Here is a 12,444-nt window from a genome sequence, read left to right as displayed (position 1 = left end):
ATACCCGGATATGGCACTCTGCCTTTGGTTGCTAGTTCAGTCAACAGAACCCCAAACGACCAGACGTCAGACTTGATGGTGAAGCGTCCGTAGAGTGCAGCCTCAGGAGCTGTCCACTTGATGGGAAACTTGGCCCCTACAATAGAACACACACACGTTGAAACTCCATCCTTCTGAGACAAACAAAATGTTTTTTTACATCGTGCCAACTAACTGCATTGGGGAAAGGCCGGGGCAGACTGGAAACAAAAATCAACCTAGGAATTTCAATTTAACAGTGGCCCTCATATTTGGTGTTTTTTACATTTAAAAAATATAGTGAAAGCATGCCGCCAAAGCACATCAACCAGCTGATCATTCAGTCTATCCAAACTAAATGACCCCAGCATCGTCTATAGTCTATGGGATCAGACCAAGGTTATTCGAGTTAACAAAAATTCAACAAAAAACTAAAACTGGGTGTGAATATTATTTTTTTTGCGTATAACTTTTGGACAGTAGATCAAAATGTACCACCCTTGTTTCCTTTAATTATGATGCAACTCCTCATAGATTGCCTTCTTCCATCTGAGAAATATTGCACGAATTAGAGCCTATCTGTCGTTGGACGATGCAAAAACGTTGATCCACGCTTTTGTGTTCTCTCAACTTGATTACTGTAATGCACTTTTTTCTGGCCTGCCAAAAAAAAACAACCGACAGATTACAACTAGTTCAAAATGCGGCAGTCAGAGTTTTAACTAAAACCAAGATGAGAGAACATATTACTCCAGTTTTTACTCCAGTACATTGGCTCCCGGTTGTTTTTAGGATTGATTTAAAAATTATTTTACTTTATAAAGGTCTCAATGGTCTGGCCCCCTCCTACCTCTATGACCTCCTCCCTAGATACGTTCCAAACCGCCCCGTCAGGTCGTCTAGTGCTGGCCTACTCGAAGTGCCTGAAATGTCATATAAAAAACACGGCGAAGCAGCATTCTGCTTCTACGGTCCGACGGCTTGGAATAAACTCCCATTACACATAAGACAGGCACCCTCTGTGGACAGTTTTAAAGCACAGCTCAAGACATATTTCTTCACTCTTGCTTTTAGTTGATTTTTTTCTCTTCTAAATCCCTGTGTTGTTATTCATGTCTGTACTGTTTTGCTCACTGCCTGTTATGTATTGTTTTAGCCATTATTTTTATGCCATTGTTTTTTGCCACTGTTTTGTGTATTTTATTTAAAAAAAAATGTTTTGTGTTTTTTGCTCTGTAAAGCACTTTGAGCTGGATTTATGTCATGAAAGGTGCTATATAAATAAAGTGTATTAATTATTATTATTATTATTATTATTATTATCATCATATACTGTAGGAATTTCATTCCAATTGGCTATGACTTCATTCCAAAGTTTGCGGGCCCAGGGTAGGCAACACGGCCTGGCGGAGACCTGCGCTCCGAGGAGTGTTCTTTTGTAGTTCAGACTGGGATGTCAACATGACTGTGAGTCACTTGCCTTCACAAAGTAATGTGTTTGTATAACAAAATACCTATTCTGAACTTGTTAATCTAGTTAAACTAGCCCCTGACAAACGCATATATTATTTAAAATAGAAACTAATATTTAAATCTATACAAACGAAACTAAAACTAGCTAATCCACTGAAACTAAACTGAAAATTTAAAACAAATTGAATAAAAACTAAGGGAAAATTAACCATGCACCAGACCCCTAAGGTCTGTTTTGCAAACCATACACAATAGTACTGCACAGGCTTATGAAACTATCGCATATTTTGATACTACAGTATTTGCAGTTTTTCACTCTACGGGAGGAAACTGATGACAAAAAGATATTTTTTTAAAAGAGAAATTTGTCTAAGTTACAGAAGATACAAAATAATTGTATCATTAATGTCATTTCATTAAAAAAAGTATAATGCAAAGGAATAAATTATATTGTTCTATCAACTGTTTCACCATACAGGTTAGGAAAATAATTATTTCACAGTTGATAATAGCATATTACCAATACTAGATTATGCAGATATTGCCTTAGAATCTAATCTCCGTCCTCACAATAAGGTCTCCTCATCAACCCATCACTGTTTGCTAAATGGGTTAACACCTAAATCTAGAAGACACTATCACTGGTTGCAATTTGTTTTCATATGCATTTTCGTTAACTACCCCTTTCACTTAAAACAATATTTCCATATAGATAATAGTCTAAGCTCTAAGGCAGTATCCTTTTTTTCTTCATTTCTAAAGACATTGGGTGACATATCCTTAAATATAAGCTCCATTTGAACGAAACAACCTGCCCAGTGTATCTATTACCTCCTTACATTTTAAGGCATCTCTTTTTACTTCTCTCTTCAAACAGCCTGCTCTTGCTTCTAATTATACATGACATATAGATGTAAGAGTACTGAACTGCCGCCTTAGTTTCCCAAATAGTCACCCACATCACTGTTCAAGTGATATATTCTTTCTAAATGGACATATTGCAATTTAGATAATATCCAGATCTACATATGTCTGGTGAACATAACAGTGGGCGTGGGAGTAGCTAGGCCTGGGGGAACATTTGTCTGTCTATGTGTGAGTGTAGGTGTGTAGTTTTACTTTATGTACTGTAAATGTGTGCCAAGGACCTCCTTGAAAACGAAATAATGGTTCATCTCAAGGGCTTATCTTTCTTATAAAAGGTGTATCATGCAGAGATGAAAGCAAAAAAAGTATTTCTTTACATTGGGCCATCTCATAGGGGAAAAAAAGTCAAATGAATAAAAACTAAGGTCTATGGGACCAGACTGGGTCTGTTTTGCAAACCATACAATAGTACTGCACAGGCTTATGAAACTAGTTTGACAATAGCAAATTGTTTCTCTATGGGAGGAAACTGATGATAAAAAGATAAACAAGAGAGAAGTATGTCTAAATACAGAACCTATCAATCAACTTCATGTTGAAATTTGTTGTCCAGCATCATTCACATGGAATACTTAATGTTCTAGCGTTAACCTGACAAAACACCTCAATGGAATTTCTGCTGCTAATGGCGGCTGAAATGGCAAAACAGCAACCACTGGAGTCATAGACTTAAGTAGGTCATCAATTACAGCGTAACTAGCAACCAATACAACACTGTAGTCCTTGACATCCTTCAGCTCTCTGCCTTCTTATGCGATGTTTTCCACAAAGTCCTGATTTTGTCTCTCTATTTGCTGGATGCCATGTTGACCTCCTTGGAGTAATGGTAAATCCAAGCTTGGCCTCACACCCAACTGTGGCTCTCTGCAGTGTGAAGTCAAGGACGTTATGAACAGGAAGGGAGCTAGCTAGTGTATATAAACCTATTTGTTTCACCATTTGCACTTATTACCTTAGCATGAGTGTTGTGTGCATAGCTTCAATTGCATGGAGCAGAAGTGGTACTCCGGGCTATAGGACTTCAAGATAACCCATAATAAAATAACCCATAAGTGGTGACAGGTTGTTGGGACTTCACTTCTAAGATGATGCACCTGAGAGCCAGAATTTGAGCAACAATGGAGCATTTTGCTCCGCATCGGTTCTAGTTGCTTCTGAGCTGAGGATATATGGCACCTTTCTAGAAAGTTCATGTACATCTTTCTTTGCAACAGTGCAATGATGCCTCTGACCTCAAACTAATCACAAAATGTAAGTATGAAGAAAATATGAAAGCTAACCAGCGCCCTCCGGTGGTCTTACCTTGCCTGGCAGTGTACTCGTTGTCCTCTATGAGGCGGGCTAGACCAAAGTCGGCCACCTTGCACACCAGATTGTCTCCCACCAGGATGTTAGCGGCTCTCAGATCTCTGTGCACATAGTTCATTCTCTCCACATAAGCCATTCCTGAGGCAATCTAAGCAGTGGGACAAGATGTGTATGTGAGAGACAGAAAAACAAATTAAGTATTGTAAGGAACACTTTTATGTATCGTGCAGTGTTGTACAAAATGTTTTGTGCTGACCTGTGAGGCCATGTCAACCAGTTGAGGGAGGCGGAGCACTTTTCCCATTTCCCCTTTGAGGGAGTCCAGTAAGCTACCTGTAAAAATATCAGTCAAAATAGAGTCTTTGTGTAATAACAAATATTTAATAATTCAATACGCATGTGTGCTTTTCAACAAGCTTGCATTAATGTCTGAAAGTTTGCACTTGTTATGATTTCCACTCATGGTAGACTTAAGGCAGGTACACACTACAGGATATTTGGTCCGATAATGCTGTCGGCGACCTTTTTTGGCGCTCGCCGACAAAACCTCCCGATCTGACGCAGATCGGCCTTTGATCGGCGAGATAATGCTCGCTGTGTGTGAAAGGCTCTGCGAGCCGTTCTGGCTGCGATCATCCGCTCTGCGACGGCTTTCCGACTGTTTTCAAATAACTACCAAGTTAGTTATTCGTCTCTGTCGCAGACAGGACATCAGACAATATCATATAGTGTGAAAGGAGCTGAGACCACTCTGCGAGCAGATGCACGCTACAGCCAATGAGAGCACATTACAGCCACCGTGGCTAGGGAGCGTCGCTGGATCTGACCACAATAAACAGTCCCTACCGCAATATTACCGTCCAGTCCTGTATTAAGTTAACATTATAAAACAAAATGAGAAAGTGAGCGAGCCTGGTGGGCTGTTTATTTTAGAGGAATTGTACAGAGAGACAGAGAGCGAGAGCGAGCTCTGTGTGTGTGTGTGTGTGTGTGTGTGTGTGTGTGTGTGTGTGTGTGTGTGTGTGTGTGTGTGTGTGTGTGTGTGTGTGTGTGTGTGTGTGTGTGTGTGTGTCACGTGTGTGTGTGTGTGTGTGTGTCACGTGTGTGTGTGTGTGTGTGTGTGTGTGTGTGTGTGTGTGTATGCGTCTGTGAGTGCAGCATGTGTGTCTGAACAGCGTTGCCAGATGTTGCGAGAGAAATAAGCAACCAGGTCTATGAAAACAAGCCCAAGAAAAGGCCACTTGAGCACTTTAAACCTATTTACAAATACATTGGATATTTGAAATAAATAGCCAATCTACAAGCTCACAACGCGTCGCAGCTATTTTCAAAGAAAAATCTTGAGAAAATTGTGGAATATTTTCCAAATCCACACAGATCTTGTATGGGGGTCTATGGCACAACATATCTTCAGAAGGGGGAAGGTCTGTGGACAAATATTAATTTGGGGGTCCTTGCCATGAAAATGTTTGAGAACAACTGGCTCAAACAACATTAGGAAACAAGACCAAATAAGCAACTACACTTTCAAGCAACAGAAAAACAATCCCAAAGTCGCTTATAATACGCGGACATGGCAACACTGACTGCTTCTTACGAGAGAGAGGGAGGGAGAGGGAGAGGGAGATATATCACGGGAGACGTCGATTAAAATGAATTGGAATAAAAACAAATACATGTATGTATTGGGTCTGACTCTGGACAGCATCCTAGTGAACTATCCTACAGTGTGTAATCCGTGGTCGGGGATCAATCTATAGGGTGAAAACCACAACGATATATGACAGCCGATTTCAAGAAATAAACTCCTGTAGTGTGAAATGCTTAACGATCAGACGACCCCCGACCACTTTAAAAGTCCTACAGTGTGTACCTGCCCTTAATCTTTGTTGCATGCTGGGGCCGCGTGGCAGAACTTTATTATAACGACGTACAAATCAGGCGTTTACCTTGGCCCATGTACTCCGTCACAATGTAGATCGGCTCCTCCGACACCACGGCATAGAGCTGAACCAGCTTCTCATGTCTCAGCTTCTTCATGACCTGGGCTTCCTGGAGGAAGGCCTCAGGAGACATGGTGCCAGTCTTTAGTGTCTTGATAGCCACACGTGTTGTACCATTCCATGTCCCTGTTGAAACCGGAACAAACACACTTTGTTCACTAAATTTGACCAAAACCAATCTTCAGATTATCTTGACAAAACATGGTGCAAATGATCAGTAAACCAAGAGACAATTAACTTTTGGGTCGAAAAGGTCAATGTAAAAATCAAGTTCAGAGGGGTCAGATTCTCATGAAACTTGTTGGGAATTTGGGGGTAGAAAAGGTCAAGGACAAGGTCACTCTCTAGAGCACGGTCAAAATGACAATCTTGACAATTGCATAGTGTTGGCAGAGTTAGTTAACAATGCTTTTTTTCAAGACCAAGAAAGCAAATTACATACAGTGTTTATCAATCTGTATTATCTGTGTGGTATCAAGACAGTAATATGTTACAGCTCAAGATATGCCTTACCCATCCAGACCTCTCCAAAGCACCCCTGTCCCAGTTTGACGTCGAGTTTGAGAGAGTCTCTGGGGATCTCCCAGGCGTCCCTGGCCAAACCCTGGGTCTGTGGCTTCAGGACGGGGCACACCTCCGTCAGACTGTGACACAACCCGTCGGCATGCTCTGGGAGATGGCAGAAAGCAAGAAAGTAAGGTACAATTCTATTCATTGAAGAAGAAAAAACTCCCGCACACTGTCTTCAAATGCAATTAAAACGTTTTAATTCAAATGCAATTAAAAAGTTTTAACGGGAAAACCCGTTTTAACGGGAAAACACTTTTTCACCTTCGTTTGGTCTTCTCCTACGCACCTGTCGCCTTTGTAGATGTGCAAGAGACTTGCTTTTTAACAATTCTATTCTTTGCAATAGTTCAATTCTTGGTACATTAAATACCATCAAATACATTTTTGCTTTCTGAAATATCATCGTCTTTCATGCAATGCAGACCTTTTTGGTATCATGGGTTACAACACAATAAAACAAGACCAGGAGACCTGGTTCTGCCAGACCCAGAATGAAGTTCTAGTATGATGAGCTTTACTTAATTACATACTTGTGACATAATAATGATGTGGGGGGACAGAATTCTTTTTGGCTGGGGCCGGAGGACAAAGTGACAGACTTTTTTTTGGCTGGGGCCGGAGGACAAAGTGACCATGCCCATGTATGGACGAAACAGGTACAAAGCCTCATGTAAGCCCGACCCCTTGGGTCTGGCAATAAGTTATGTCAAAAGAGCTAAATCAATCAAAACAGTAAAACAAGGTGGTGAGCAGTTGGGGAAAGCGGTTTTGGAGGATGGGAGGTCTGTGGCCAAAAGCATATGAAACTGGGGGTCCTTGAAATTAAAAAACATTTAGAATCACTAGACTGTAGACGTTCTGGTGTGAACTCACTGCGGTAGTGATTGACGAGCTGCTGTAGGTTGCTGAACTGTGTCCGTGAGGTGATGTAGAAGCCCCCACTGTCCAGCTTCCTAATCTTGTAGTGTTTCACGTTCAGCCCTTTGGTGTTGTCGTAGTCCAATACAGACAAGCAGTAGGCACCTGGAAGAGATTAAAGTAACCATGACAACCACATTGACAATCAGCGAATTTATTTAATAAAATATATTTGCTTCTAAAAGGTGAGAAAGAAAATCTTTCATTTTCTTTTCATTTTCCTTTTGTCTTTAGATTCACATTAGCTTTTTGCTGAAAAAATGTCAGACATTTTGTTTTGTCATATTGGTGGCAACCCTATGGGTGCAAGTGAAATCTCTTTTGGGTCAGATTCTTTTTTGATGCCCCTCAATATAAATAAAAATTTGGGTCGTGTTTATGATGTTTGCGATTTTTTGTAACATAGGCCCCTCCCGCAAAGCCATTCATAGCCAATCGGTATCATTATTACAACTCTGTCTGACATGTTCTTCACATGACTCCAGTGATATTGTGTAGCGATTAATGTGAGTTTTAGACAAAATCTGTAGGAGGAATAGCAAAAAGTGTGTTTTGAAAAGAATGCAAAATGGGGGAAAATCGAGTTATGCAGAAATCTTCATGGCCTATATGGGGAGTTGCGTCATGATCCAAGGAATTCAGGGGAAAACTAGAAAAAGTGCTCCTCGGAGCACAGGTCTCCGCCAGGTCAGGTAGGTTATTGTGGGGCAGCAATGTTCGGAATTAGCCAATCAGGATGGAATATGAAAAATCGGACGGAACCATCTTGATCACTTGACTATATGTGTACCGATTTGCATGATGTTTGAATTTGTAGGAGTAATATAAAAGAGAAAAGTGTTGCAAAATTGGCCTCCTGGTGGCGCTATAATAGGGCAATGTTAAAAGGGTGGCATTTGTTCTTCAATGTAGTGCGAATCTGCGTGCAAAGTGTCACCGCAATCGGACGCTGCATTCATGATTTGTGGCATTTTGTTCAAAACGGGCCACTCCTGCAAACTTTAGATGTCAATGTTAGCCAATCAGGATGGAATATGAAAATTTTAAAAGATCCATCGTGATCACATGACTATAGAGATCATGTGTACCGATGTGCGTGAAATTTGGATAAATTCTGAAGGCTTAATATCAAAAAATGTGTTTTACATAAGTCGGCCTCCTGGTGGCGCTATGAAAGGCAAATGTGAAAAATGCAGGGCAGTTGTTTTTCCTTGACCTCTAGGGAGTATGCGTGCAAAGTTTCATGCAGATCGGTGCAGTTATAGTTAAAAACACAAATCGTCCATTTATAGCGCCACCATGAGGCTGATTTGAACATTTTCAAGTGGCATTTGTTCCTCGGCCTAGTGGAAATGTGCGTGTGAAATCTCACAGAAATCGCAAGCTGCGTTCATGATTTGAGGCATTTTGTTGAAAACGGAGCAATCCTGCAAACTTTGGAAGCCAACCTTAGCCAATCAGGATGAAATATGGAAAATTGGACAGATCCGTGTTGATCACATGACTATAGAAATACTGTGTACTGATTTGCGTGATGTTTGGATAAAATCTGTAGGAGTACTGTCAAGAAATGTGTTTTGCAAAAAGCGGCCTCCTGGTGGCGCTATAAAAGGCTAATTTGAAAAATTTGGGGCAGAGGTTCCGCTTTGGCATCCAGGGAGTGTGTGTGCACAGTTTCACTGCGAACAAGCCAACGGTGCCAGAGATTAGCTGTACACAAAATGACAGAATGACGGACACACGGACGGACGGACGGACGGACGGACGGACGGACGGACGGACGGACGGACGGACGGACGGACGGACACACGGACGGACGGACAGGGGGCAAAACATACTCTCTCGCCATGCCTTTCGGCCTGGCGGAGACAATAAGCAGACACACACACAGACAGCCAGGGAGAAAACCTCAGTGAAGAAACAACTGAATACGACGAGTGAGCAATGACCTCATCCTACCACCAGGTGGCAGCCTCATTGTAGTGAACTGGCATGACAGTCACCGGTCTCTGAGCAGTCCCAGCCTAGGCCTCTTCTTTCTCTCAGTGTGAACAGGGGCGATATGGCCCTGTGACTGTACACTGACCTACTTCTATCTGGCTCACCCCCCTAACAAAGGCCTCCCCCACTGCTCCCACACAGCTACCCACTCCCTCTCCAGCAGCAACCCCTTAAATCCTCTCCTCTCCACACATGCCACAGCCATGTATAATCACGTGCAAAAACACACATATAAACTACTAGCAGGGATCCTGTACTCAACTCATCACATGTGCATGCATGCATTCGTGCATGCGCAAATACATGAAAAAGTGAGCGAACACACGTGCGCGCGCGCGCACATGCATACACAGTCAGTCCTCGGGGAGTGGAGTGTACCACAGTCAGCACAGCAGCTGTCTATATCACAACCACCTCCAGGCTGTGTGGCACATTCAGCACATCAAACCTTTTCTCCCATCTCCCTTGTGCACCCAAACAACCACACAGACGACAAGCAGCACGCTATAATTACACAACAGGGAATCTCAATCAGAGGAATAAACTTTCTTTAGTGGATTACTGTATGTTACAGTTGCATAACATACTTAGAGTACGTGAAAATGGTTGAGGTGAAGCTCGACAATCAAAAAAAGACATCTTGTAATGTCAGAAAAACTGAGGTTTGAGAAGTCCTCTCAACATCACATACGTGCGAAGGGAGAGTATGTGAACAATTCTTATGGCTTACTGTAACAGTCATATAATCATTGATACTGATGATGCAGGAGAGAGTAACACCCCCCACCCCCCCCCCTCCATCTTCTCCCAGTTTCCCAGACAGAGGCGTCAAACTCACCTTTGGTGGTCTCGCTCTCTCTCACGAGGAAAGTCCCTCTCCTGTTCTCCAAACTCAGCAGCAGCCTCTCTGAGTCTCGGCGTGTAATCTTGCCAAAGTACCACCTAGGGAGGCAGGGAGAGGAACGTCAGGGAGGCAGGAGGGGTGGACAGGGAGGAGGGGGACGGAGAGACAGGGAGGAGGAGGAGGAGGACAGGGAGGTCGGGGAGAGGAGGAGGGGAAGGCAGGGTGAGGGAGGATGGGGGGGGGGGTAAAGGACGCGTGCACGTGAAAGGGAAGGAGAGAGTAACGTGTAAAAGGTAGAGAAAGAGTCGTTGATAATGGCCTCTAAAAGTGCACGATTGAAAGTAAATGCTATTGTCTCGTGCCCCATTCCAGATGCAATGCATTGCATACTGACAGCTAGAGCATTACAGCTGCTTACCTGGACTCCACAGTCAATCTGAGATGACTGGCGGTGCAGTAGGCAAAGGCAAAGAGAAAATGGAGCTGTTAAAAGGGTTAGTTTATGGTCTAATGCAGTGATTCTCAACCTTTTTAATTTCAAAGACCCCCCCCCTTTGATATGCATTAGGCCATGGACTCCCATTTGACACAATTTTTACCCCAATCTACACTCTAAAATGCTCAGTGTTCATATAACTCTGAGAATGTAAAAATGGAAACAAAAAGGACCTGTAACGGTCCATTTTGTTCCATTTGTACTTGTTTGGTTCCTAACAATCAGTCATTTAGCTGGGGACACCATGGAACCCCCTCAAGGACCCCTGGGGGTCCCCGGGCCCCACTTTGAGAACCAGTGGTCTATTGCATTAGCAAGTAATTAAGCATCTGTGTGCATGCTTTCAGGAGTATTAAACAACACCAGGGCTACACTGACAAATCCTGAGTGTTGATTTAACTCTTGAAGGGTGTTTCTGTAAGGTCCATTTTGGTCCAAGTGCTGAAGCATAGGCACCAACTTCAAAGTCAAATTCAGATTAAAAACGGAAATGAATTCTCTGTAGAATCACGCATCAGGCTGCACATTTTTCGGCTCTCTTGATGAAAGGAAAGGAGTAGATAAAAGAGATAGCAGAGAGTAGAGACAGAGAGAGAAAAAAGGAGGGATTTACTCTTCTGCTTGGATGGAGTCAGATGGAGCCACATAATTGCTGGGGATATACCCGTTCTGTGCAGTGGTCAGGGAGTGGGCCAGCCACCAGTCCCCCTCTCTGTGGAGAAGAGATGAGAACACACATCACACATCCAAATGACTAAAAGCCTGAGTTATACTAGTGCGGGTGTTGCCAACCTAAAATAGCCAGATTGTAGATCTGCTATTTTAGGTGGGTGGGTGCGCAACACCTGCATTAAGTCTTATTTATACTACTACTGTAGTATGATTGTGTCCCTTGCCGACAAGAACTGATCTCCAAGCTAACAACGCGTTGCATCACAATGTGCAGGGACTGGGAGCATAAATTAAGCTTAATGAGAACACAACGTATGACATTTAAGGGGCCCAAAGTGAAAAAAAAGAAAAGCAAAGTAATGACCATTCATCAACCAGCTATTTAGTGTTTTGGATTGGATGCGTGAATGAATGTTTACGGGTATTTCTTGTTAAGTGATCCAGCAGAGACTGAGCAATGTTGATAGCTTGATAAATATAGGCGCAGGTTTTTTCCACAGGGGCTTATTGAACTGATGGTGTTAGTCCGGCATCGACATCGCTGCCGATACTTGTCTGTGACTCGTAATGGTATGTTTGAATCATCGTGTGTCTATGCTGAACTAGAACACATGAAGTAGCTAGTGGGTGAAGAATGTAATGATTATCTGAAAGTCTTCTAATGACATAGACAAACATGCGTTTCTTGGGACATGGGCTTAGGATGAGACAAATGGTACCTACACATTAAAATGCAGAGGGTTCATTTAACTCTGGACTTTTTCAGAGTTAAAAGAGCACTGTGTCTGTGCTACAGCTTATCAGGGGCACGCTGCCTGAGCTTTACAGCACCGGATTCAAGTGTAAGAATCCTAACCATCAAGTAGAATTAATGTGTGTTTACAATTCCACCATTATCTGCTGTCGACTTGAGATGATTACGGTGCTGCAAAGCCTTCAACCAACATCCCTTGACTACTTAAAAGTAGCTTGAACAGAGTTATGGGGTCTTGTGGCTTTAACACAGTGTTGTTATAGTGCACAGGCATACACACACACAGAGAAACAAGTGGAGGAACACAAGCATATCATAGTCACACACAATTCAAGAGAAGCTTCACAAACCTGCAGTTCACCTTCCTCCTAAAATACAAATGTGATGACATGCGATTGGAGAGAAAAAGGCAGAGGAAGAGGAAGATTAAAAAGAGAAAGCGAAGAAGGCAGTGGTTGGA

The 12,444-nt window shown here is 42.6% G+C and overlaps 1 protein-coding gene across 1 annotated transcript in view; it reads right to left on the bottom strand.

Annotated features, from left to right (window-relative positions):
- src (v-src avian sarcoma (Schmidt-Ruppin A-2) viral oncogene homolog) overlaps positions 1 to 12,444 on the bottom strand; it is a 39,336-nt gene that overhangs the window by 3,986 nt on the left and 22,906 nt on the right. Inside the window, exons 4-11 of the mRNA XM_080445068.1 lie at positions 11,172 to 11,270; positions 10,057 to 10,160; positions 7,173 to 7,322; positions 6,243 to 6,398; positions 5,676 to 5,855; positions 3,983 to 4,059; positions 3,721 to 3,874; positions 5 to 136 (exon numbers count right to left, since the gene is read on the bottom strand). Of these exons, the coding sequence (XP_080301194.1) occupies positions 5 to 136; positions 3,721 to 3,874; positions 3,983 to 4,059; positions 5,676 to 5,855; positions 6,243 to 6,398; positions 7,173 to 7,322; positions 10,057 to 10,160; positions 11,172 to 11,270 (1,052 nt within the window). The remainder of the gene's footprint in view (positions 1 to 4; positions 137 to 3,720; positions 3,875 to 3,982; positions 4,060 to 5,675; positions 5,856 to 6,242; positions 6,399 to 7,172; positions 7,323 to 10,056; positions 10,161 to 11,171; positions 11,271 to 12,444) is intronic.

Source organism: Gymnoscopelus braueri, assembly GCF_963280865.1.
Source record: "Gymnoscopelus braueri genome assembly, chromosome: 12".
NCBI lineage: Eukaryota > Metazoa > Chordata > Actinopteri > Myctophiformes > Myctophidae > Gymnoscopelus > Gymnoscopelus braueri.
This window is presented reverse-complemented; position numbering and strand designations above follow the sequence as displayed.